Genomic DNA, 25,273 nt, shown 5'->3' on the forward strand with positions numbered 1-25,273 from the left:
CAGAACTATCACGTTATATGAGAACAGATTGTATTCTGAGTTAGAAAAGAGTCCCGTTCATTTTGTATGACCTCCAGCTCCTTATCTTCTTTACTCTTCTGACTAACTAATTTTAGGATCATTGACATCCCACATGCTTGTAATTATATGCTTATCACATATTTTAGTACATTAGATGCTCTATGACTTGTCATCCTCTTGCATTGTAAGTCAAAGAGAAATAGTTTTGAGTGAGACACATTCCAATGGATCATACCCAGACATTTGCTCATATCTTCTCATAGCAGAGAGCATTTAATAAATCTGTCCTGTAGCCTCTTTTGTGTAGCCCAGTGCTGTAGACAATACTCCAAATATGCTCTCCAATTACTCCAACTATTTTGTAGAAATTCCGTGTTTTACAGATCAATGTTTATATTCTCTCTCTCTCTCTCTCTCTCTCATTATAAAGCTATTCCAGTATTAAATTTTACAATTTTCCTTCTTATTTCAAGTCAATGCCAATGATTGCATTTTGGGAGTAATTGTCATTGTGGAGCATTTCATAGAGCCTTTGGATATGTAAGGAACTACCTGAAAAAAATTTGTCTTCTGTCTCATCATTGGAAACAAAATCACAGCACAAGGTAATCAGAAAATCAAATTATTTATTAAAATATTAGATTTTGTAAATAACAGGAATATTCTTACATGTTGTTCAAGATGCCCCTGAGCTAAAATGATTTATAACTGAAAGACAATCGGTGATATTGTTTTAATATAGAAAACCAAATAATGTTTCATCCAATGCACAAAAATAAAACTAAGTATAATGATAAAAGCTTACAGTAATATAAATGATACATAAAACATTGAAAATCATAAAGGAATACAGATCAGTTTGCTCTTGTGAGTGCACAGTTTTCCCCACTTATTAAATTACATTTTCAGTTCTTCTCAAGATCTGGTATATAGTTCATATCCAAGAGTATTGCTAAATACCAAATTATAGAAAGGAAGTACAATATTCTTTTTCTAAAAAAAGGCTGCACAAAGAACTCCAGAAATAAAACATCTAGAGCCAGAAATGGCTTCGTATTTGGAGATTGTACATTTGCACTGAATAAATTCATTTTAACGTTATACTGAAAGGAAATGGCCAGTGCAGCCTGATCATCTGATATAATTTATAAAGTACAGCCTTTGGGACAGAGCCACTGCATTAACACTTTACTGGACTATTAAAAAAAAAGTTACTTTACAAATAGATGCATGTTATGGCTTTTAGTGTGTCCTTCTTCGCCAACCTTTGCTGCACATTTGCCATTGTGTGTCCCATCTGATCTGTCGGGTTTCTCATGAATTGACAACCCTGTCACTCAGTGATTTGACAGAGGGAACAGCTTGTGCAGGGCATTTACTGTTCTTTCCTTCATTCCTGCACAGGTGGAATGCACTAAACCTCCCAATATTGAGAGAGTCCACATCAAATGCCAGTTCTGGGGCAGGAGACACGAATCCCATGAACTTCAGAGAGAGTCAAAGAGCTGACTGCCTGCAATAGCAGATCATTCATGGTTTGGTTTCTCATTAACACACTGCCCAGTATTCTTGTTATCCACTTACAGGTTGCAGCATGTTGGCAAGGAACATTTTATTACCACCCTTTATATATGTATACATATATATATAAAATATAGATAATTATTATTTCAGCATAATCTAGGAATTATTTCACTGAGATAGTTTCAGAAGACAGAGAACATAAGGGCCACAAAATATGTCTGGATTATATTTATTTCAACAAGAAATTACATTTAATTTGATATTTTCTGAACAGGTTTATAGCAACACTTTAGGGCTAATTTCCTGACTTCATGTTCCTGGCAGGGGATACCTTAGAAACACAAAGTTCCAACTCAGAAACCAGCCATGCTAAACTGGCTGTTACCTGACAGCGTCGAAAAGTCTCCTCACGTTGTCCTGTTACATGACAGCATTTGTCTATCCTTTAGCACACTCCTTCCACCCCCTCTCTTTTTCAGCTGTCACACGGATTATGAATGAGTGTCAGAGTTTACACCTTGACCAACAGACTCAGAAGTGACTCTCACAGCCTCACATCACACATGCACAATGTGGTTTCTCATGCCTTGGGTTCTCAATCACTTGCCTTCCAACTTGTGTACTTGCCTTCTCAACCTCTCTCCTCGCAGGAGGCTACTTAAACCACTATCTGTTGTCTCTCTTCAATGAGAAAGCAGCCCTCTGGTCTAGTCAGAATATGGCGACTTTACCCTTTACTGTGGCCCCTTAACTTTTATTTCCTCAATAGCTCCTCATTGGGCAAGTACCTTTACTGTGGCCTCACACAATGTTCTGTCCAAGTCATTAGCTGTGTTTCTAATACTGACTGCTGGTGAGGGGAAGTCAGGAAATTATCCCTCCAATAACAAAACATGGATTAAGATAAATTTACTTTGAGTATTGTCATTGGAAACCTAGTAACACACATGGGTCAGCCAACTCTTAAGGATTCCTATTAAATCTAGTTTAGGTATCTAGACTAATCAATAAACCAAATATTCACGGCTAGCTTTCACAAATAAATAGATATCACAACATTCCTAGTCCCAGCAGATAGACTGATGCCGGGTAGAAAGGTGGATTGCAGATGACAATACTAGTGTCAGTTCTGCTTTGTGCTCCAGAAGCACCAAGATCAATTTATTCAGGAAGACCAGGCTTTCTGATTGTTTCCCTGTTATTGCTGCAAGGAATGGACTTTGGAACAAAATCGCTGTGGGGGTTTTCCCAATCTTCTCTCCTCATTTCAGCAGAAGGTGGCTAAGATCCCAGAGAAAAAGTGTGAATAGAATTTTCCACCATCTCGCCCGGTGTTCCCACCAGGCTTCTGAAATGGCAGGAGTGATTACGATAACTCCCATAGGAAATACTCTCAAGTCTATCCATTTGACTCAAAAGGTCTTTGTTAATTCTGTCTTGTTTATAGGCTCTATGCTACATAAGTATATACAAGACTGGTCCCACAGAAATGGTTGCTATATAAAGACCAACCACTAATCAAGTGCAGTTTTAACTACAGATAAATGAGTTTCAATTTATATTTGTAAGTGGTTTTGCCACTTAACATGAGAACATTGTTAGCAACTGATTCACATTGCTACACCATCAAATTATTGCAATTAGAATTAAAAGTAGTGGAAGGAATTTTAAACATTAACTAAATCTTTACAAACTATTAATAGATATATTGCTAAAAATGCCAGGGACAAAAATGGCTTCTGGATTTATTGAAACTGTTCATGACACCGTCCTTCCTGGCACAGCCAAAAGAAAGGAAATCTTCAAAATATCAGATTTGTTGTACCACAATAAAAATGATAAAAAATATTTGTGATTCTGTTTGAAGCATTGAGCACTACATTGAGTTCACCCATGCAAAACAACGACAACAATGACAGGCTTCCCTTTGTCACTAGAACAGTTGCTAGAAATTTGTTCCAGAAGAACAATTTTGTGAATGTACTTAAATTAAACATTAATATCAATAGTTTTAAATAAATAACAATAGCCTTCCAGTGCTAGATATTCCATTCACTGTTTGAAAAGTGTTCAAGTCTATTCAGTTTCTTACAACTAACGCCAAATCTTTAATGCTGGTTTTTCTATTGGTAGAATGAATGAAATGTACAGACTATGTCAATGGAGTGCCATTAATATTTGTTATATGTTGTTTGTGTGAAGGTAACGTGAGCGACAATAATACAGGGAATTGTAGGAGCAAATGCTGGAATCTGTACTGAAAACAAACACAATGCTGGAAATCACAACAGGTCAGGCAGCATCTGTGGAGGGAGAGCAAGCTAACATTTCGAGTTGAGATGACTCTTCATCAGAATTGAACTGTTTCCCCAACATTGGGCCCCAAGATCTCAAAGAGAACAGAAGCAGAAAAAACCCTTATTTTCTCATGTGTTAGGTTGACAATGGGAGTCAACCCTAACCTGAGGATAGCATAACCATCTATAATATTCATAACACCTTCATATGCCCCTGAGGGAACTTGTACATACAGTTTGACAGTGTGAATTGGCACTTTTTTGTCCTGAAGGGCCTCCCAGTTTATCCTGATGTGGGATACCTATAACTGGACCTCATAGTTATCTACATCCAATTTCTATGTCATTTATTCTGTGGTCTGAGCCTCATCCCAACCTGAGTTGAGACGCTGAGTGACCAGAGAGATATAAAGGGATTGTTGCTCTTGCAAGTTATTACAGGACAGCTAGAAGAAATCCAATTCATCCAACTCCATAAAGTTAAGCTATTCTCAAAACAATCATCACTGCTTCTGCTGTACAGGAAGTGTTTAAACTCAAGACCGCAACAGTGGAATCTGTCATAAATTCATACACTAATCTTACAAGTCTCCTTATACTTAAAGATAGAATTATAATAACTTTGAAAGAGTCATTTTGGGGAGGCAGATTCAAATAATTTAGTAAGAAGGATTTTATGGAATTGTTTGAAAAAAATGTTGGATTCATAAAAATAAAAGTAATATCTTGAGATATGAATGGGCATAATAATGTAGTTTTCTCACACAGACACACACACACGCACAGGTACACAAAAGCACACACGCGCACACAAACACACTCACACACACACACACACACACACACACACACACACACACACGCACAAACACACACCTGTTTGTAGAGACTTTGGAGGAAAGTATTACATACATTGTAATAACGTCTCTGAGCCACAAACCAATATTTACAAAGATTGCTTGACAGCAGTTTTCATTTTCTCAGAAGGGAAGCACAGAAAGTTAGTATTTTCATAAACACAGCTCATGTTGTTATTTGGAAGGCTGGTTATTGAACAAATTGTCTCTCAATTCACTATGTACAACAATTCATTCCTGTAGCTGTACACAGAGATAGGGCTCTGTTCTCTTCCTCACAGGCATGGGTCTTCAGATGGGCGTGGATGTTAAGATTTAAGGTGCTGTTGGTGTGAAAAACTAATTACAGCTCCAGTACAGTGCTCAAAGTTATTCACTCAGAGAAGAATTGCTCTTGGGAAGTGGGAGTTGCTGGAGAGGCTGCATTTATTGCTTATTCTTAAGCATCCTGAGAAACTGGTAATTCCTTGTGAAGGTACAGAGAAAGAAATCACCTTTCCTTTTGTAAATTGGACAGCCTGAGTCACTCTTTTGAGACCAATGGTTCTCTAAATTGACTGCTAAAGATACAGAAGATAAGTATGTTTTGAACCACCTTTAGAATTAGGATAGAAATCCCAAGAAACAAATGAGGTCAAACCAGGTCACATTGGTATTCATTCTACACATGCTCAGTTGTCCTTATCTGATGTGTCCTTCCTGCCTCAGTCTCTTTTATTCACTTTTCCTTCAACAATCAAATAAATCCATTCCTAAATGTTGACACAATTGTCTCTGCTTTAATCACTAACTCCAGCAATGTGCTTCCCAGCCTCGATAAGCGACTTCTCATCCTCTAACTTGCTTCTTTTTAATCGCATAGCTCTCCTTTCAATCACAACGTCTTCCACATTCACAAAGGCAAATTAGTTCACCCCCTCAACAAGGCATAACCAATTGACCCAGTTACAGTCAGGCACCCCCTGCAGGGAGCTTGGTTTCCATTTGATCTTAGTGCCATAATGATTTACTTTTCAGAAAACAGAATATATTTTTATAGTGTTGGCCTTTTCTGATCTGCCTTTGGTCATTTTGACCTCATTTTCTTGGCCTTACTTTGAGTGGAAAGAGACAGTGCAGATATCAATCAAAAATCCTGTTGTACTGGACTAAATAATACAGTTAAAAATCAACCTGTTGGACTATAACCTGGTATGTGATTTTTAACTTTGTCCACCCCAGTCCAACACCGGCTCCTCCAAGTCACAAATAACACACAACAGATACACTGTGTAACCTCTGCGGTTTGTCACAGTGATGACAATAAACTGCACATTTAGGGCACAATTCACCCCACTCTGCAGATGGTGAGAGAGGTAACAAGAAGAGAAAATAATTAGCCTTTGAGTGGTAGTGGCCTACCTCTTGCTATCTAACCAATTAAGTACTGGGTGAGAAGATCCATTAGAGCGCTTGTCAAGTCGCCAGCAAAAAAGACCCTTTAAGTGGTCAACTAGTGACCACTTAAGGGCCTCAAACAACAACTCCCTGATTATCTACCTCCCTGGCAGGTTTCTTGAGTGATGACTTTGTGGGGTGGGGGAGGATTTGGGAGGGATCTCCAGATGCCTCAATCTAGTGGCAATCAGTGGTAAGAAAAGGAAAGGTGGCAAGGGGATAATCTTTGAAAGTCACCTCTCTGCCCTTGCCCCCTGACCACTCCCTCTTCCTGCGAACACCTCCCTGCAAGAGGACATCATTGTCTTCTTGTTGTTGGATTCCCCCGAAGAACAGGCTTCAACTAATGGTCTTTAGGAGCCACACGTTTTCAGCATCTGATTTTCTAGGACACTACTGTTGAGGTCTGCAATATGCCAAGAAGCTTACCAGGGAATGTAATGGAATGGGATCCAAATTACTCTATCTATTATGAGGATGTCAAGTTAGTCACATGCGAGCCCTTAAGCATAGCCTGAGCAAGCAAATATTTCATATCTTCTGTCTGAAAGGGCAATGCCAGTTCAAGTGACAGTTTGTTGGAAAGAAATAACAAATGTATAACAAATGCAATTTCTAACCATTAAAATCATAAGATTCACACAGATGTTGAAAGAGTATTTGCATTTTAATTTGTGCTTTTGGGATAGCTATTACACAGTAAACTGATTGTTATGCATCACTTTTGTGCGATTCTGCTTGAGTTGCTAGGCTAATGAAGACTTGTGACATTTTGTTTCAACTTTTGACATCATTGTATTGGTCACATCGCAAATTCTACTGGGGATTAACAGATCAAACATTATGCCTAACCAATCATATTTGGCTCTGCTTATATTGAACCCAACATTTGTCTCAATTATTGATAAAGGTGGAGGAAAAATCATGTCATCCCTGTTTTTACTTTGTTTTTAGTTCATTCTAGAAAGGAACATCAGCTGTTATTTTAAAGTCAACACATATTACTACTCAAATAGTTAGCTTCATATGTTGTAGCCTATTCAATTGTAAGTTTCAAGACATGTCTACAAGGGAAGTTACCATGTAGGCCTATCTATATTAAACTTTTCCAATACTTGAAATATTTAGCTCTATTGCAGTTGAAATTCTTTTATTGGGCCTAAGTGGGTAGGCTCAGTGGCTGGCTAGATGGTTTGCAATGTACAGTGACACCAAAAGCACAGGTTCAGTTCCCATACCAGCCAAGGTAGCCTTAAAGCTGCCATTTTCTCAGTCTTACACCTCATCTGAGACCTGGTGACCTCCAGGTTAAACTCATTGCCAGTTATCTCTCACTAATGAAAGGACCATGAAAGAATGATATGCTGCAAATAGCTGTTTTCACAAAATAAATTTGATTTAGCAGACATGGGAAGTCAATGCGTTGGTTGTTTCGTAGCACATGCAATAGATTAATGTCAGAAATGGCCCATTGAATTTGGTCACTAAACTCCAATCTTCAGTCTTCAATATCATCCAAGCTGCAGGGGGAATTAATACTAATATCCCATTTGTGGAGAGAGCAAGGCCTAGAGTCAAAAGCACCATCAAACAGGAAGTAAAGCTTCCCCACAAGGCCCTGCATAGCTCCCCCTTCAGTCAGCAAGATGCTTGCTATCGTTTACTGAAAATAGAGGACATTTTGGACTTTGATGTGCAGCCATGTCAGGTACATCAGGAAGTTTCTTTACTCAAAAAGACTGCCTTACCTCCAGAACTTACTTCTTTCTTTAACTGATTGACCCAAGTGCAGCATCAAGGGTCATGAACCCCAATACTTCAGGAAAGATACTAAGGGCTGTAATACTAGTTACCAGTAGCAGGTGACCGGATTGTCAATTTTCTTTCTACTTCCATCACATCTTAAAATATGAATACACCGTCTGCATGTGAAAACCATGTTGTAAGTGGGAAAATAAATCTGGTAACTATTATTTAGGGATGTTTGTAAGCTAACTAGCTGAATGAAGAACTGACAGAATCTGGGCGCAAAACTGTTTTTTTACAGAGCACCTGATTTTTGAAGTCCACAAGGTGTACTGCAGAAACCAACCTTCCAGTTTCCTGCCCAGTCTGTCAGCTATAAGTTAACTCTTACAGAGTATGCCTTTGTATTTTGTAGGAGCTGAACAAGACTGCTTGTAATTGCACTCCAAATACTGCAGGTACTTTGAGAATTTCCCTGGTTACTAGTTACAGTCTTACTATAGAAGGCAAGAGGTAGTGCTACGTTTAGGAACTTTTCCCAAACTAAACACACTGTCAGTGAAATTAATGCATAAGATTATACTAACTAGAGTCAGCAATGACATAGTAGGGTGTGATGACCCTGTCCAGTTATCTTCAAATTGTCTATGGTCAGTCCCAGCTGTATTGCTGTGTAAAGAGCAACAAATGGGCCTTCCCTAACTGAGAACAAGAAGGGAAAATCAACAAGAGAGTGTCTCTCTTGCAATTATTTACCCCAACAATGATATGAGCTGTTTTTACTCTGTACTAAGGCCTCACCCTGATTCCATTTAAAATCTGAACCTTATTTCATAATAGAGTTTTGTTAGAAAATAAAAACTGTTCCATCATAAAATTCTGCTTGGTGTCTCGAAAATACCACAACAGAAGTATTGTACATGCAATCTAAAAACCTTAGTTCAAATCAGAACTAATGGCACCAATCTAGTTTAGTAGGATTATCGTACAAAGTCTTTAAGAAAATGCTAAGGCTTTCCTTTTGTGACTTATATGTGGATGGTAAAGAGAATCTTTGAGCATGAGGTAATGGAACATTTTAGCATTAGGCCCTCAGTGTCTTCAATGAGCACCTTCAGATCAGAAATGGTGCAGCTAATTGCATTTTGCTGCACTATGCCCAAAGAAAATATTCCGTGAGAGGTGTGCGCTAATGCTATTTATCCATTTAATACTAGCCAACCTGTGGCTTTGGAGTGGGATTGCCAATTTATAGCACCAACAACTTGCAGTTGTTTAGCCCCTTTACTGTAGAAAAATGCCTTGAGGCAGTTCACAGGAGCAATTATCAGACAAAGTTTGACATTGCGTCAATTGATGCCAAAATATCAGGCAGTGTGGTGCTGTGAGCTGACTGTCATTAAGAATTGGCCAAAATTCATTTCACTTCAGAGCCTAAAACTCTAGAGTATTTCAACATCGATTTCATTTTCAGTTGAATACTTGAGCTTAGATTTTCTGATTGGCATTATTTTAAAATTAAAGAGGTTACCACAAGTGTTAAAACAACATTGATTAGAAAAGCTAGGCTTAAGGGCCCCTGTCCCTCAAGCTCTCTCTGATATCTGGTTAAAATCTTTTTTTGAGTGGCAGAGCTCAATTTAGTTCATTTACTAGACTTTAATCTATTTAATCTCAAAACAAAAGAACAGTAAAGGTAGGGCCTTTGCGCTCTTCATTAGCTTTCTTGAAAGTCAAACTTAATGAAAGGTTGTTTTCAGGTCCATAGAGACTTGGTTAGAAAGGGTCATCTTTGCAGGAGGAACAGGAACATATTGTCAATTATTCTTAGTCTAGTGCCCTCTTCTGAATGAAGTATATAATACATTACTGACTCTTTCGCCTGCAGCCTGACTCTGCACTGTTATTGAGCCTGAACATCTTGATTTGTGTGGCTCCTAGCACAGATATCCGAGACTGGTTATAATTTTTTTAAAAATATATAGTGCATTGTAGCAACAAATGGAGTTCAATAGGGAACACACTACTAGCTCCATTTATTTTGCGGAGTTACTGTACTATGAAAATTTGCTGAGCAGCAACAATTACGATATGGGTTTGAATTAGCTGCCATCACGTCAGACTGTAAAGGTGAGCATTTGGACGGAATACATTGACGGAGATTTTATCTCCCTCCATTTTAACCCCCAGAAATGCATTATTCCTTTGTGCCTGGATAAATGTGGCATACTTAATTGACAGTGCAGGGCAGCAGCAGAATCATCTTTGATGCCCCCTAAAGAACTTTAAGCTGGGGTAATGTGTGAGACTCAAAAGGTAGGGATGTCAGGTTTAATGAGGGACACAAGTGCTTATGCAGCTGAAAATACCTACGCTTGTGGACAGGCCCACCTTCTGAAGTGAAATGAAAATTTTGACACTCATATCCAAGTGCATCCAAAGAGCAAAATCAGGTCAACATTGGGTAGTGTTTAAATATTAGTTTCCTTCTCAGAAGACATTCCCAATAGCATCTGAGGATTAATTTCAATATCATCAGTGCCATTATCGCAGATATCATTGAGTTCTGCATCATCGATTGGTGTCTTCCTCTTTTCCTCCTCCATCTTCTTCTCTTTCTCCAAAAGCCGATAGTTGATGGCGTTCGCAATGAATAAGAAGATGCTTGCTATTATCACAATGCTTCCACACACTAGGTACATGTACTTGTAGTCATGGGTTATGTCCACCAGCCATCCTGAAAGACAACAGGGAATTTTTTTTTTGTGTTTAACACATGAATTGTAACTCATTCGGAGCATCTAAAACAAGACAATTAACAAATCATAGGGATTAAAGGGATTTTCATGCAAAGGGTCGTCAGGAAACCGATTTCCAAAACCAGGCACAAATTTTCTGACGGTTATGACATTTAATTAGGTCTGAGATGAGCAGAAATTTCTTCACTTAGAGAGTGGTGAGCCTGTGTAATTCTCTGCCACAGAAAGTGATTGCGGCCAACATATTGAAAGTTTTCAAGAGAATTACATCAGTGCTTAATTTGGAATCGGGATTATTTTGTGGGTGGGTTCCGCTGTCAATAGGAGGTTTTTTTAAATAGTGCAAAAGAAGTTTGATTTTGTCTGGACATAATTTACAAACTCTTTGACTTTTTGTATTGTAAATTTTGTAAATGTTACCCCTGAATGAATAAACTCTCCCTTTCCTTAGTGAGTAGGAACAACGCTTTTACTCTGCAGCTTTGCTCCTGTAAAATTGAGGATCTCCATGACATTATTAAGTTTTGATTCAAATGGAAATTGTGAAATACGGAGAATGGCATTTGTGAATTTCTTGAAATATTTCACAGACTGGTGGGAAATTCAAATATCTGTTAAAGGATAACGTTGCTTAATATTACTAAACCTGAATGTTTTTTTTCCTGTATTTCCACATTGCATCAGCTTTGTTCAATGGCAGCACTTTCATGTGGAGATTCTGGATTCAAGCCCACTCCAGAATTTCGCTTCATCATCCAGGCTGCGATGACAGTGTAATACGAAGGGAGTGTCAGAAGAGCAAAAAATTCAGATGCAACATTAAACTGAGGAGGTCTCATCTGTCTGCTCAGGTAGATGTGTGGAATCCAATCTCCTAACCAACAACATTAAGACAGACTCAATGGACATTCATTCCTTGTGGAACCTTGCTATGTTCAAATTGGACAGCCAGGATTCTGAACCTTTCAAAGAACAACTACACAAGATGTGAACAGTGTACTGATGACGTACGAGGAGATAGATGAATGCACTCTCTCAATGCTGACACTTTAATGCAGTACTCATGAAATTTTACCTTTTCAGATGAGCTGATAAACTCTTTAGGAAAGTTCGCATTGAATTAATTCATAGAAACTTTGCTCCTTTTGAGGATGGGGGGGTGGGTGGGGAAGGAATGTGGGGAACTTGTTGCTGGCAAACTTTCTGCTGTGTTTGTCCCATTAATGAAAACTTTTAATAATTAACCACTTGTCAGGGATTGATTAACTACGAGGGTTAACAAGGGTTAGTATGCTTAAAACAGTAAACATTATTATAAATTATAAACAGCATTATAAGTTATAAAGCAGACGTTACGGCAGCCAAATTATTTCAGTTTGCAAGCCTTGCAAAACCCAAAGCAGAATAACTGACATCCAGAGTCACAGCATTGCATACGCAAGGTGCATGGAGTATTTAAAGGGTAAACTCTGTTAAAGCCAAGGTGCACACACAACAGTATAAAGGCAAATTACTTTGGATGCTGGAAATCTGAGACAAACACAGAGAGCGCTGGACAGAGAAACAGAGTTAACGTTCCAAGTCCAGTATGACTCTTCAGAACCCACCCATTAGTTCTGAACTTGCCAGACCTGCTGAGTCTCTCCAGAGCTCTCTGTTTTTGTTACACACAGAACAGTATTTGCCTGAATTACTATAGTGACTACATTTAGGAAGGATGTTATTGTTGGGAGAGCCCAAAGGTTTGATAGGCACAAAATAATTCAATTTTCTGTGATAACTCATATATCACTTCCAATACCAAAAAATGATGAAAAAGTGAACAAGTCCAGACAAATTAAATAGGGGTGCTGATAGTGGTATTATCGCTGGTTAATCCAGAGAGCCAGGTAATATGCTGAGGGCCTGGATTGGAATCACACCCTGCAGGATTGGGGAATTTTAAATCAATAAAAGTTTGGAATTAGGAGTCTAGTGATGACCAGGAATCAACTTGGAAAAACTAATCTGGTTCACTCATGTCCTTTCGGGAAGGAAACTGCCATCCTTATCAGGTTCTGGCCTACATGTGACTCCAGACCCACAGCGATGCAGATGACTTTTAACTGCCCTCTGGGATAGGCAATAAATGCAGGCCCAGTTACTGATGCCCTCCTCCTGTGAATGATTTTTTTTAAAGCGCAAAGGCATTTACTAATGTTATTTTTAAAATAAATCCAAAGTTTAAAAATAAAAATGATGGTTGTCTCACTGACTGTGTTGCAATTACTCTAACTTGGAGTTCTGATCCAGCTAGGTCCTAAATTTAAGACCATGCAAATATTGTCAAGGAGAGCCTGATGACGGTCACACTATTGGTGTGACATGCATGGATTTCCAGAAGGCAGTTGATATAGTGTCACGCAAGAGACCTTTGAGGAGAGTTATTGGTTGTCATTTCAAAGCGACAGAAGCAACATGGATAAAAATTGGCTGAATGACAGGAAACAGAGAGTCATTGTCAATGGATACTTATCAGGCCAGGGGAAGGTTTATAATGAGTTGCCCAGGGGTCAGTATTGGGACTTTTGCTTTTTCTGATATGTTTTAATTTTCAATATCTTCATGCAAACAAGGCAACTTCAAAGCTTGGAGATGACACCAAATTTGGAAAAATTGTACACTGTCAGGAGGACAGTGTGGAACTCAAAAATGTCATATTCAAATCGAATAGTAGGTGGATAGGTGACAGATGAGTGTTAATGCAGAGACATTTGAGGTGATGCATTTTGATAGGAGGAACAACACAATTTAATCAGGAATACAATTCTGAAGAGAGTGAGGAGCAGAGACTCCTTGGTGTATATCTGCACAGATTATTGAAGGTGGCAGGACAGGTAGAGAGAGCAGTTAATAAAGTACACAGTGTTCTCAACTTTACTAACAGGGGCATAGAGTACAAGAGTAAGTAGGTGATACTGAGCTTTGACAAGACACTTAGACTCATAGAGTCATAGAGATGTACAGCATGGAAACAGACCCTTCGGTCCAACCCATCCAAGTCCCATTTGCCAGCACCCGGCCCATATCCCTCTAAACCCTTCCTATTCATATACCCATCCAGATGCCTTTGAAATGTTGCAATTATACCAGCCTCCACCACTTCCTCTGGCAGCTCATTCCATACACGTACCACCCTCTGCGCGAAAAGGTTGCCCCTTAGGTCCCTTTTATACCTTTCCCCTCTCACCCTAAACCTACGCCCTCTAATTTTGGATCCCCTAGTCCATGGAAAAAACTTTGTCTATTTATCCTATCCATGCCCTTCACAATTTTATAAACCTTTATGAGGCCACCCCTCAGCCTCCAATGCTCCAGGGAACACAGCCCCAGCTTATTCAGCCTCAAATCTTCCAACCCTGGCAACACCTTGTAAATCTTTTCTGAACCATTTTGGATTTTACAACATCCTTCAGACAGTAAGGAGACCAGAATTGCTCGCAATATTCCAACAGTGGCCTAACCAATGTCCTGTACAGCCGCAACATGACCTCCCAACTCCTGTACTCAATACTCTGACCAATAAAGGAAAGCATGCCAAATGCCTTCTTCACTATTCTATCTCCCTGCGACTCTACTTTCAAGGAGCTATGAACCTGCACTCCAAGGTCTCTTTGTTCAGCAACACTCCTTAGGACCTTACCATTAAGTGTATAAGTCCTGCTAAGATTTACTTTCCAAAAATGCAGCGCCTCACATTTATCTAAATTAAACTCCATCTTCCACTCCTCAGCTCGTTGGCCTATCTGATCTGTAGTAATCTGAGGTAACGTTTTTCTGCACTTCCAATTTTGGTGTCATCTGCAAACTTACTGACTTTACCTCTTATGCTCACATCCAAATCATTTATGTAAATGACAAAATGTAGTGGACCCAGCACCGATCCTAGTGGTACTCCATTGGTCACAGGCCTCCAGTCTGAAAAACAACTCTCCACCACCATCTTCTACCTTCAAGCCAGTTCTGTATCTAAATGGTTAGTTGTCCCTGTATTCCATGAGATCTAACCTTACTAATCAGTTTCCCATGGGGAATCTTGTTGAACGCCTTACTGAAGTCCATACAGATCACGTCCACTGCTTTGCCCTCATCAATCCTCTTTGATACTTTATCGAAAAACTCAATCAGGTTTGTGAGACAAGATTTCCCATACATAAAGCCATGTTGACTATCCGTAATCAGTCCTTGCCTTTCCAAATACATGTATGTCCTGTCCCTTAGGATTCTCTCCAACAACTTGCCCACCACTGAGGTCAGGCTCACTGTTCTATAGTTCTCTCGCTTATCCTTACCACCTTTCTTAAATAATGGTACCATGTTAGCCAACCTCCAATACTCACCTGTGACTATTGATGATACAAATACCTCAGCAATTGGGCCAGCAATCTCTTCCCTCGCTTCCCATAGACCTCTAGGGTACACCTGATCAGGTCCTGGGGATTTATCCACCTTTATGCATTTTAAGACATCCAGCACTTCCTCCTCTGGACATTTTTGAAGATGTCACCATCTATTTCCCTACAATCTATATCTTCCATGTCTTGTTCCATAGTAAACACGGATGCAAAATGCTCGGTTAGTATCTCCCCCATCTCCTGCGGCTCCACACAAAGGCTGCCTTGCTGATCTTTGAGAGGTCCTATTCACTCACTAGTTACCCCTTTGTCCTTAATGTATTTATAAAGGCCCTTTGGATTCTCCTTAACCCTATTTGCCAAAGCTATCTCATGTCCGCTTTCTGCCCTCCTGATTTCCCTTTTAAGTATACTCCGATTGCCTTTATACTCTTCTAAGGATTCACTCAATCTCTCCTGGCTATACATGACACATTGAACATAGAACATAGAACAGTACAGCACAGAACAGGCCCTTCATCCCTCGATGTTGTGCTGACTATTGATTGTCATGTATGCACCCTCAAATTTCTGTGACATGCATTGAAATAAATGCAGTTTAATTTATCAGTCCTGCCTTGTTCTCTGCTTTGTCTCTGCCTCCCCTGACTGTTTGACTCGCTTCTTTTCTCAACTGTACCAATCTCAGATTGATCTCTTTCCTCACTATCTCCCTGGACCCCCTGCCCCCACCCTACTAGTTTAAGTTCTCCCGAACACTTCTAGAAAATCTCCCTGCCAGTATATTAGTCTCCTTCCAATTCAGGTGCAATCCATCCTTCTTGTACAGGTTATTTCTACCTCAGAAGAGTTTCCAATGATTCACAAATGTGAATCCTTCTATACACCAGCTCCTTAGCCATGCATTCATCTGCTCTGTCCTCCTATTCCTACCCTCACTAGCTCGTAGCAGCGGGAGTAATCCAGATATTACTACACTTGAGGACCTCTGTTTTAACTTTCTATATTCTCCCTTCAGAATCTCATCTTTTTCCCTTCCTATGTCATTGGCTCCAATACGTACAATGACTTCCTGCTGGTCTCACTTCCCTTTGAGAACATTCTGCACCCTCTCTGAGACATCCTTGATCCTGGCACCAGGGAAACAACACCATTCTGATTTTTCACTGTTGGCCACAGAAACATTTGTCTGTACCCCTGACTAGAAAGTCCCCTAACACAATCGAACACTTGGAACCCAATGTACCACTCATTATATTAGAGCTAGTCTTGATACCAGAGACTTGGCTATTTGTACTACATTCCCCTGAAAGTCTATCACCCCCTACATTTTTCAAAACTGCATATTTGCTTGAGATGGGGATAGCCACAGAAGACTCCTGTACTACCCGCCTACCTCTCCTACCTTTCCTGGAGTTAACGCATCTACCTGACTCTATCTGCAGCTTTTCACCCTTCCTATAACTGCCATCCATCACACCCCCTACCTTTTGTAAATTCCTCATTGTATCAAACTGTCGCTGCAACTGATCCATTCGATATGACAGGATTCGCAACCAATGACATTTATTGCAGATATAATCCTCCGTAACCCATAAACTCTCCCAAAACTCCCAAATCTCAAATGTCTTGAGGTACAGTTCTGGATGCCACATTTGGGAAAGGTGTCAATGCATTGGAGAGAATGCAGAAAGAATTTACAAGAATGGTTCCAGAAATGAGAAACTTCAGCTGTGAGGACAGATTGAAGAAGTTCTCCTTGGGACTATTCTTCTTGGAGAGAAGGCTGAGAGGAGTTTTGACAGAGGTTTTCAAAGTCATGAGCAGCTGGACGGAATAGATAGGGAGAAGGTATTCCTTCTCGTAATGGGAACAGGAACACGACTAGAGATTCAAAGGGAAGTTGAAAAGAAGCAAGGGTGATGTGAGAATAAACTTTTTTATTCAGCAAGTAGTTAGGGTATGCAATGCCTGGAAAGGTGGTGTAGACAGGTACAACTGAGGCATTCAAGAGAGTATTGGATAATTATTTAGCTAGAAATGATGTCCAAGGTTATGGGGAGAAGGCAGGAGATTAGCAAGGTGTAATGATGTGCTTTTGAAGAGTTGGTATAGGTGCAATGGTCTGAATAGTTTCCATCTGCACTCAAACAATTCTATGAATCTGTGCTTCACTTGTATCCCTGATCTTGTCTGATCCTAAAACAGCTCACTGCAAACAGATGAGCGCAGAGTTACTATCGCCCATCAGCTCAAAGTTGCCAATCAATCCCACAAGCTGTCTTTAAGCATGTTCTTTGAAACAATAGCAGCTGCCTCAGAGTTCCATGTCAGAACAGTGGAATGCTGACACCCCTGTTTTATTAAAGAACAGGAAGGACCTCAGCACAACCATCACTGAAATACTACTATTCCCCACACCCCCTGCTGCACCTAATCCAACACACACCTTTTTGAGACTCTCCGCTTGACTCATTTTCTCAGTCTTTCCTCAGTGGTTCGAGAAATTGGGAACATTTGGGAAGAAGAGGAAAGAGGCAAAGAACATTTGGGACATCTCAAAACACATTCCAAACAAATACTGTTTTGCTTTGAAGTGCAATTACTGTTGTAATGATGGAATTACAACAGCCAACGTCCATTCAGCCAGGATTTACAGTGGTAATGACCTGATAACCTTACGATTCTGGCAATCAATCTCTTGTGGTACAGTGTGGTGCCCCTGCCTTTAAACATGGCAATCCCCATTTCAAGTCCCACTTGTTCCTGAGGTGTTTAATATCATCGCTGATTTTAAAGCACTTTTATAAACATTGACCAAGGCGAATCGTCTCTGATCTTCTTCAAAATAAATATTGTGGGGCTTCTTTTACAAACACCTGAGAGGTGCAAACAGAAATGTATCCAAAAGATGGCACCTCTGACAGCATCCCTCTCCCTCAGTACCACACATCAGTCAGTCTAGGCTTCTGTGTGGATATTGAACTTTTAGAAATTAAAAACGGGAGTGCTATCACAGAGCCCCACTTGCTGCTGATAAAGACTCTCGTGTGACTTGTTTGCTCTCAATTCTAATTCTCTGTAGGTATGAGACCACAGCATAAAAACTGTCACCAAGTCTTGGATAGAGCAGCTGGAGTTTAATTATACTTGACCTCGGAGCACGCCATACTGAAACTAAATTCTATTGCCCTGTGTTAATATTGCTCACCTTGTTGAACATAAAAATTCTCACTAAGTATGTCTCAGAGAGGGTGCAGAATGTTCTCACAGGGGAGAGGGGCCAGCAGGAGGTCATTGTCCACATTTTAACCAATGACATTGGAAGGGAAAACATTGAGACTCTGAAGGGAGATTACAGAGAGTTAGGCAGAAATTTAAAAAGGAGGTCCTCAAGGGTAGTAATATCTGGATTACTCCCAGTGCTACGAGCTAGTGAGGGCAGGAATAGGAGGATAGAGCAGATGAATGCATGGCTGAGGAACTGGTGTTTGGGAGAAGGATTCACATTTTTGGATCATTGGAATCTCTTTTGGGGAAGAAGTGACCTGTACAAGAAGGACGGATTGCTCCTAAATTGGAAGGAGACTAATATACTGGCAGGTAAATTTGCTAGAACTGCTTGGGAGGATTTAAACTAGTAAGGTGGGGAGGGTGGGGGAGGGCGGGGGGGGGGGGGACCCAGGGAGGTAGTGAGGAAAGAGATCGATCTGAGACGGGTACAGCTGAGAACAGAAGTGAGTCAAACAGTCAGGGCAGGCAGGGACAAGGTAGGATGAATAAATTAAACTGCATTTATTTCAATGCAAGGGGCCTAAGAGGGAAGGCAGATGAACTCAGGGCATGGTTAGGAACATGGGACTGGGATATCATAGCAATTACAGAAACATGGCTCAGGGATGGGCAGGACTGGCAGCTTAATATTCCAGGATACAAATGCTACAGGAAGGATAGAAAGGGAGGCAAGAGAGGAGGGGGAATGGCATTTTTGTTAAGGGATAGCATTACAGCTGTGCTGAGGGAGGATATTCCTGGAAATACATCCAGGGAAGTTATTTGGGTGGAACTGAGAAATAAGAAAGGGATGATCACCTTATTGGGATTGTATTATAGACCCCCCAATAGTCAGAGGGAAATTGAGAAACAAACTTGTAAGGAAATCTCAGCTATCTGTAAGAATAATAGGGTGGTTATGGTATGGGATTTCAACTTTCCAACATCAACTGGGACTGCCATAGTGTTAAAGGTTTAGATGGAGAGAATTTCTTAAGTGCATACAAGAAATTTTCTGATTCAGTATGTGGATGTACCTACCAGAGAAGGTGCAAAACTTGACCTACTCTTGGGAAATAAGGCAGGGCAGGTGACTGAGGTGTCAGTGAGGGAGCACTTTGGGGCCAGTGACCATAATTCTATTCGTTTTAAAATAGTGATGGAAAAGGATAGACCAGATCTAAAAGTTGAAGTTCTAATTTGGAGAAAGGCCAATTTTGACAGTATTAGGCAAGAACTTTCAAAAGCTGATCAGAGGTAGATGTTCGCAGGTAAAGGGACGGCTGGAAAATGGGAAGCCTTCAGAAATGAGATAACAAGAATCCAGAGAAAGTATATTCCTGTCAGGGTGAAAGGGAAGGCTGGTAACTACAGGGAATGTTGGATGACTAAAGAAATTGAGGGTTTGGTTAAGAAAAAGAAGGAAGCATATGTCAGATATAGACAGGATAGATTGAGTGAATCCTTCAAAGAGTATAAAGAAAGTAGGAGTATCCTTAAGAGGGAAATCAGGAAGGCAAAACGGAGACATAAGATAGCTTTGGCAAATAGAATTAAGGGGAATCCAAAGGGTTTTTACAAACATATTAAGGACAAAAGGGTAACCAGGGAGAGAATAGGGCCTCTCAAAGATCAGCAAGGCGGCCTTTGTGTGGAGCCACAGAAAATGGGGGAGATACTAAATGAATATTTTGCATCAGTATTTACTGTGGAAAAGGATATGGAAGATATAGACTGTAGGGAAATAGATGGTGACATCTTGCAAAATGTCCAGATTACAGAAGAGGAAGTGCTGGATGTCTTGAAATGGTTAAAGGTGGATAAATCCCCAGGACCTGATCAGGTGTACCCGAGAACTCTGTGGGAAGCTAGAGAAGTGATTGCTATGCCTCTTGCTGAGATATTTGTATCATCGATAGTCACAGGTGAGGTGCCGGAAGACTGGAGGTTGGCAAACGTGGTGCCACTGTTTAAGGGTGGTAAGGACAAGCCAGGGAACTATAGACCAGTGAGCCTGACCTTGGTGGTGGGCAAGTTGTTAGAGGGAATCCTGAGGGACAGGATGTACATTTATTTGGAAAAGCAAGGACTGATTCGGGATAGTCAACATGTCTTTGTGCGTGGAAATTCATGTCTCACAAACTTGATTGAGTTGTTTGATGAAGTAACAAAGAAGATTGATGAGGGCCGAGCAGTAGATGTGATCTATATGGACTTCAGTAAGGCGTTCGACAAGGTTCCCCATGGGAGACTGATTAGCAAGATTAGATCTCATAGAATACATGAAGAACTAGCCATTTGGATACAGAACTGGCTCAAAGGTAGAAGACAGAGGGTGGTGGAGGAGGGTTGTTTTTCAGACTGGAGGCTTGTGACCAGTGGAGTGCCACAAGGATCGGTGCTGGGCCCTCTACTTTTTGCCGTTTACATAAATGATTTGGATGTGAGCATAAGAGGTACAGTTAGTAAGTTTGCAGATGACACCAAAATTGGAGGTACAGTGGACAGCAAAAAGGGTTACCTCAGATTACAACAGGATCTTGACCAGATGGGCCAATGGGCTGAGAAGTGGCAGATGGAGTTTAATTCAGATAAATGTGAGGTGCTGCATTTTGGGAAAGCAAATCTGAGCAGGACTTATACACTTAATGGTAAGGTCCTAGGGAGTGTTGCTGAACAAAGAGACCTTGGAGTGCAGGTTCATAGCTCACTGAAAGTGGAGTCGCACATAGATAGGATAGTGAAGAAGGCGTTTGATATGCTTTCCTTTATTGGTCAGAGTATTGAGTACAGGAGTTGGTAGGTCATGTTGCGGCTGTACAGGACATTGGTTAGGCCACTGTTGGAATATTGCGTGCAATTCTGGTCTCCTTCCTATCGGAAAGATGTTGTGAAACTTGAAAGGTTTCAGAAAAGATTTATAAGGATGTTGCCAGGGTCGGAGGATCTGAGCTACAGAGAGAGGCTGAACAGGCTGGGGCTGTTTCCCTTGGAGCGTCGGAGGCTGAGGGGGTGACCTTATAGAGGTTTACAAAATTATGAGGGGCATGGATAGGATAAATAGGCAAAGACTTTTCCCTGGGGTTGGGGAGTCCAGAACTAGAGGGCATAGGTTTAGGGTGAGAGGGGAAAGATATAAAAGAGACCTTTGGGGCAACTTTTTCATGCAGAGGGTGGTACGTGTATGGAATGAGCTGCCAGAGGATATGGTGGAGGCTGGTACATTTAAGAGGCATTTGGATGGGTATATGAATAGGAAGGGTTTGGAGGGATATGGGCCAGGTGCTGGCAGGTGGGACTAGATTGGGTTAGGATATCTGGTCGGCATGGATGGGTTGGACCGAAGGGTCTGTTTCCATGCTGTACATCTCTATGACTTTGTGACTCTATATTATAAGACTTATATTGAGCTCATATAAAATTCTTTAGATACAGTATAAAAGTGTTGCCCATAGGCAGCTCGGCTATCTTTAGAGGTGTAGGTCAACAACTTAATAATGTTGGCAAGAAATGAGAACTGCTGAGAATCTGTGAAATGATAATCTCTCCTCTAGTGACAATGTTGAGTACTTTAATGTCACTGTTGAGTCATTCCAAGGTCACAAAATAAACATTCAAATGTCAGGCAAAGCCAAAAACATTGGCAGTGCCCTCACATACTGAAATAACTGGCACACTTAAGTGACAGTCCCATTGAAACATGCAATACAATGTTGTGCTTTGGTGTGTAATACCATGCTAAAGGAGGCAACTGTGTCTGAAAAGATTTGCTGGGACATCTTGTGTCACAGTGTGAATCCTGTTAGCTGCATCAGGATTACAGGGTAAACGGTGACAATATTAATGACCAAGACAGTCAAATGTGTTGTGAAGAAGCCTAGAAATTAAAAGGAGCAAACTACTGCAGATACAAAAAACTGAAAACCTTAAATTATTTCGGGGCAGTGACCTAAAAGAAGTTCTGGGATTTGCATATTAATCCATCGAACCGTGCACCTCCAATGTAACTGATTAAAGATTGAACAGCAATCTTAGGAGTGTTCAATTCATTCACATCAGTTGTATGACCCTTTGATCTTTTACTTATAAATTATGTGTCTAAGGTCTCTCTCTCTCTCTCCCCCCACCCCCCCAACAGCTGAAGAAGGAGTGAGGCTCCAAAAGCCTGTGATTCCAAATAAAACTGTTGGACTATAATCTGGTGGAGGGAGAACTTTGTTAGACTACTGAATAGACTCACAAACTCTTAACATTCACCTGTTCCTGTATTTTTCTTTTTGCTGCTGTTTACCTCTTATTTACTTATCTATGCTACTTAACTCTGTGATCTGCAAGACAAAGCTTTTCACTGTGCCTTGGTACCTGTGACAATAAATTCAATTCTATTCAAGAATAGGCCAGAATGGGCAGAGATTGAAATGAGCTGAAGAATATTACAATCTTAGGATGGGTCAAGGTCATGGAGAGTATCACTGGCTAGGCTAGCATTTATTGCCCAGCTCTAATTGCCCAGAGGGCAGTTAAGAATCAACCATATTGCTGTGGGTTTGGAGTCACGAGTAGGCCAGACCTGGTAAGGATGGCAGTTTCCTTCTCTAAACGGCATTAGTGAACCAGATGGGTCTTTAGCAACAATCAGCAATGGCTACATAGTCAGCATGAAGCTAACTTTTTTTGCTTTTCTCACTGAACTCTAGTTTAAATTAAGATATGAATCTAAGTCCCTGGAACATTTAATAAGAACTGAAAGAACTGTGGATGTTGTAAATCAGAACCAGAAAGAGAAAACACTGGAAAAGTTCAGCAGGTCTGGCAGCATCTGTGGAGAGAAATCGGAGTTAACGTTTCGGGTCCAGTGACCCTTCCTCAGAACTGATGGCAGCTAAGAAAATCTTGAGTTTTTATGCAGAAGATCGGGTGGTGGAGGGGGTAAAGGAGTAACCGATGGGTGGAGATAGAGCCCAAAGTGAGAGAAGAACAGTTGGACAGACCAAGAGTGGATAACGATCTAGCTAGGAGAGTGAATAGCTGTTTTAATGGAGACCGTTAGTGGCTGACAATGGGTTGTGGATAATAGCAGACTATGTGATCACAAGGCATAGTGTATGGGGGTGGGGGTTAGGACATAGGAGAGTTCAGGCCCTAAAATTTATTGAACTTGGTATCGAGTCCTGCAGGCTGCAGGGCCCCCAAGTGGAAAATGAAGTGCTGTCCTTCCAGCCTACTCTGAACTTCACTGGTGCACTGCAGCAAGACCCCAAGACAGAGGTGTTGGCCGGGGAACAGGGTGAGGTGTTGAAGTGGCAGGCAACTGGAAGCTCAGAGTCATTTTTGTGGGCAGAATGTAGGTGTCCTGTGAAGTGGTCACCCAGCCTACACTTCATTTTCCCAATGTAGGGGAAACCGCATTGTGAGCAGCGAATGCAGGAGGCTAGATTGTGGGTAGGAAGTACAGGTAAAGTGATGCTTCACCTTCTAAGAACATTCGCCCGGGTTTTCGGGATTACTGGCTCAATGTCATTACCGCTATACCAACTGCCTCTCACACGTAGTCTGAAATAAATACCGAGTGCTGCACGTATGGAATGATAGGCGTGGAAGCACAAGGCAGTCAATGCAACAAGAGAATAAAGGAAGTCAATGGACAAGAATAGCATTGTTAACTACAAAAAAATCCCCTATAGAGAGGTCATATAGCACAAGGAAGCATTGTCATTTATGGTCACATAGTAACAGAATTCATGACTTGGGCTCAAACAGTGTCAGATCAATATTTCACTGACTCCAGCAATATTTAGGTCACATAATGCATTTTTGCAAGCCAGCACTTTCCACATTGCTTAAGTGCATGCACTTTGCCCTGGTAGAAGAGATTTATGACTAAAGGGACAAAGTGGAGCAGAGTTGAAGAAGTGCTTTACTATAAAGAAATGGGCAAAGCAGTTCACTTAGAATGTTATGGGAACTGGCCTTCAATCTTATTCAACAGTTTCAAAGGTGACATTGTGTGCTGGAGGTGCAATTCATTACTGTGTGCAGTGCTGGGGTGCGAGCTTACTGTCATTATTTCTGCATGCAGTGAATCCTAGGTTCCAGAGCAGGCACCAGTTGAAAGCTTAACTATTTCACCACAAAACAGGGAAAGGGGAGAGTGCACTTGTTTAATGGCTTGTCTTATGCAGCATTACCAGAGCTTCAAGCAATTGATGTACCAATTCAGTACTGAGGGAATGCAGCATTGTCTGAGATGCTGCCATTCAAACAAAATAATACGTTGTGGCCCCATCTATACAATCATAAGACATAGGAGCTGAAATTCGGCCATTCAGCGCATTGAGCCTGCTTCACCATTCAATCATGGCTGAGAAGTTTCTCAACCCCATTCTCCCGCTTTATCCCCGTAACCCCTGATCCCCTTGATACTCAAGAGCCTATCTATCTCAGTCTTAAATATACTCAATGACCTGGCCTCCACACCCTTCTCTGGCAATGAATTCAATTGATTTCCCACTCTCTGACTAAGGAAGTTTCTCCTTACCTCCGTTCTAAAAGGTCTTCCCTTTATTCTAAGTTCTTTATTCTAAGACTGTGCCCTCAGGTCCTAGTCTCTCCTGCCAATGGAAACATCTTCCTAACATCCACTCTGTCCAGGCCATTCAATATTCTGTAAGTTTCAATTAGATCCCCCTTCACCCTTCTCAACTCCATTAAGTATAAACCTAGAGTCTTCAAACATTCCTTATATATTAAGCTTTTCATTCCTGGAACTATTCCTGTGAAATTTTGTCAGGGCATCCCTATGACAAGAAAAGCAGGAAAGTTCACCCTGATACCTTGGCCAAAATTTTTCCCTCAACTAACACCTCACAAAAAATAGGAAAACTGACTGATCTATATTTTATTGCTTCTGCACTTCTTTCAATCATGTTTACTGCATTCACTGCTCACAACACAGTCTCTGTTCC

General features: G+C 40.7%; 1 protein-coding gene across 2 annotated transcripts in view; it reads right to left on the minus strand.

The window, feature by feature from the left end:
* Nucleotides 1–630: 630 nt before the first annotated feature.
* The window catches only part of LOC140457996 (monocarboxylate transporter 2-like), a 196,606-nt gene continuing 171,963 nt past the window's right edge, over nt 631–25,273 (minus strand). For both annotated transcript variants that reach the window (XM_072551924.1, XM_072551925.1), the window contains exon 5: nt 631–10,619. In XM_072551924.1, coding sequence (XP_072408025.1) covers nt 10,354–10,619 — 266 coding nt within the window. In that variant the 3' untranslated portion in view covers nt 631–10,353. The remainder of the gene's footprint in view (nt 10,620–25,273) is intronic.

Source organism: Chiloscyllium punctatum, chromosome 32 (genome assembly GCF_047496795.1).
Source record: "Chiloscyllium punctatum isolate Juve2018m chromosome 32, sChiPun1.3, whole genome shotgun sequence".
Classification (NCBI taxonomy): Eukaryota; Metazoa; Chordata; class Chondrichthyes; order Orectolobiformes; family Hemiscylliidae; genus Chiloscyllium; species Chiloscyllium punctatum.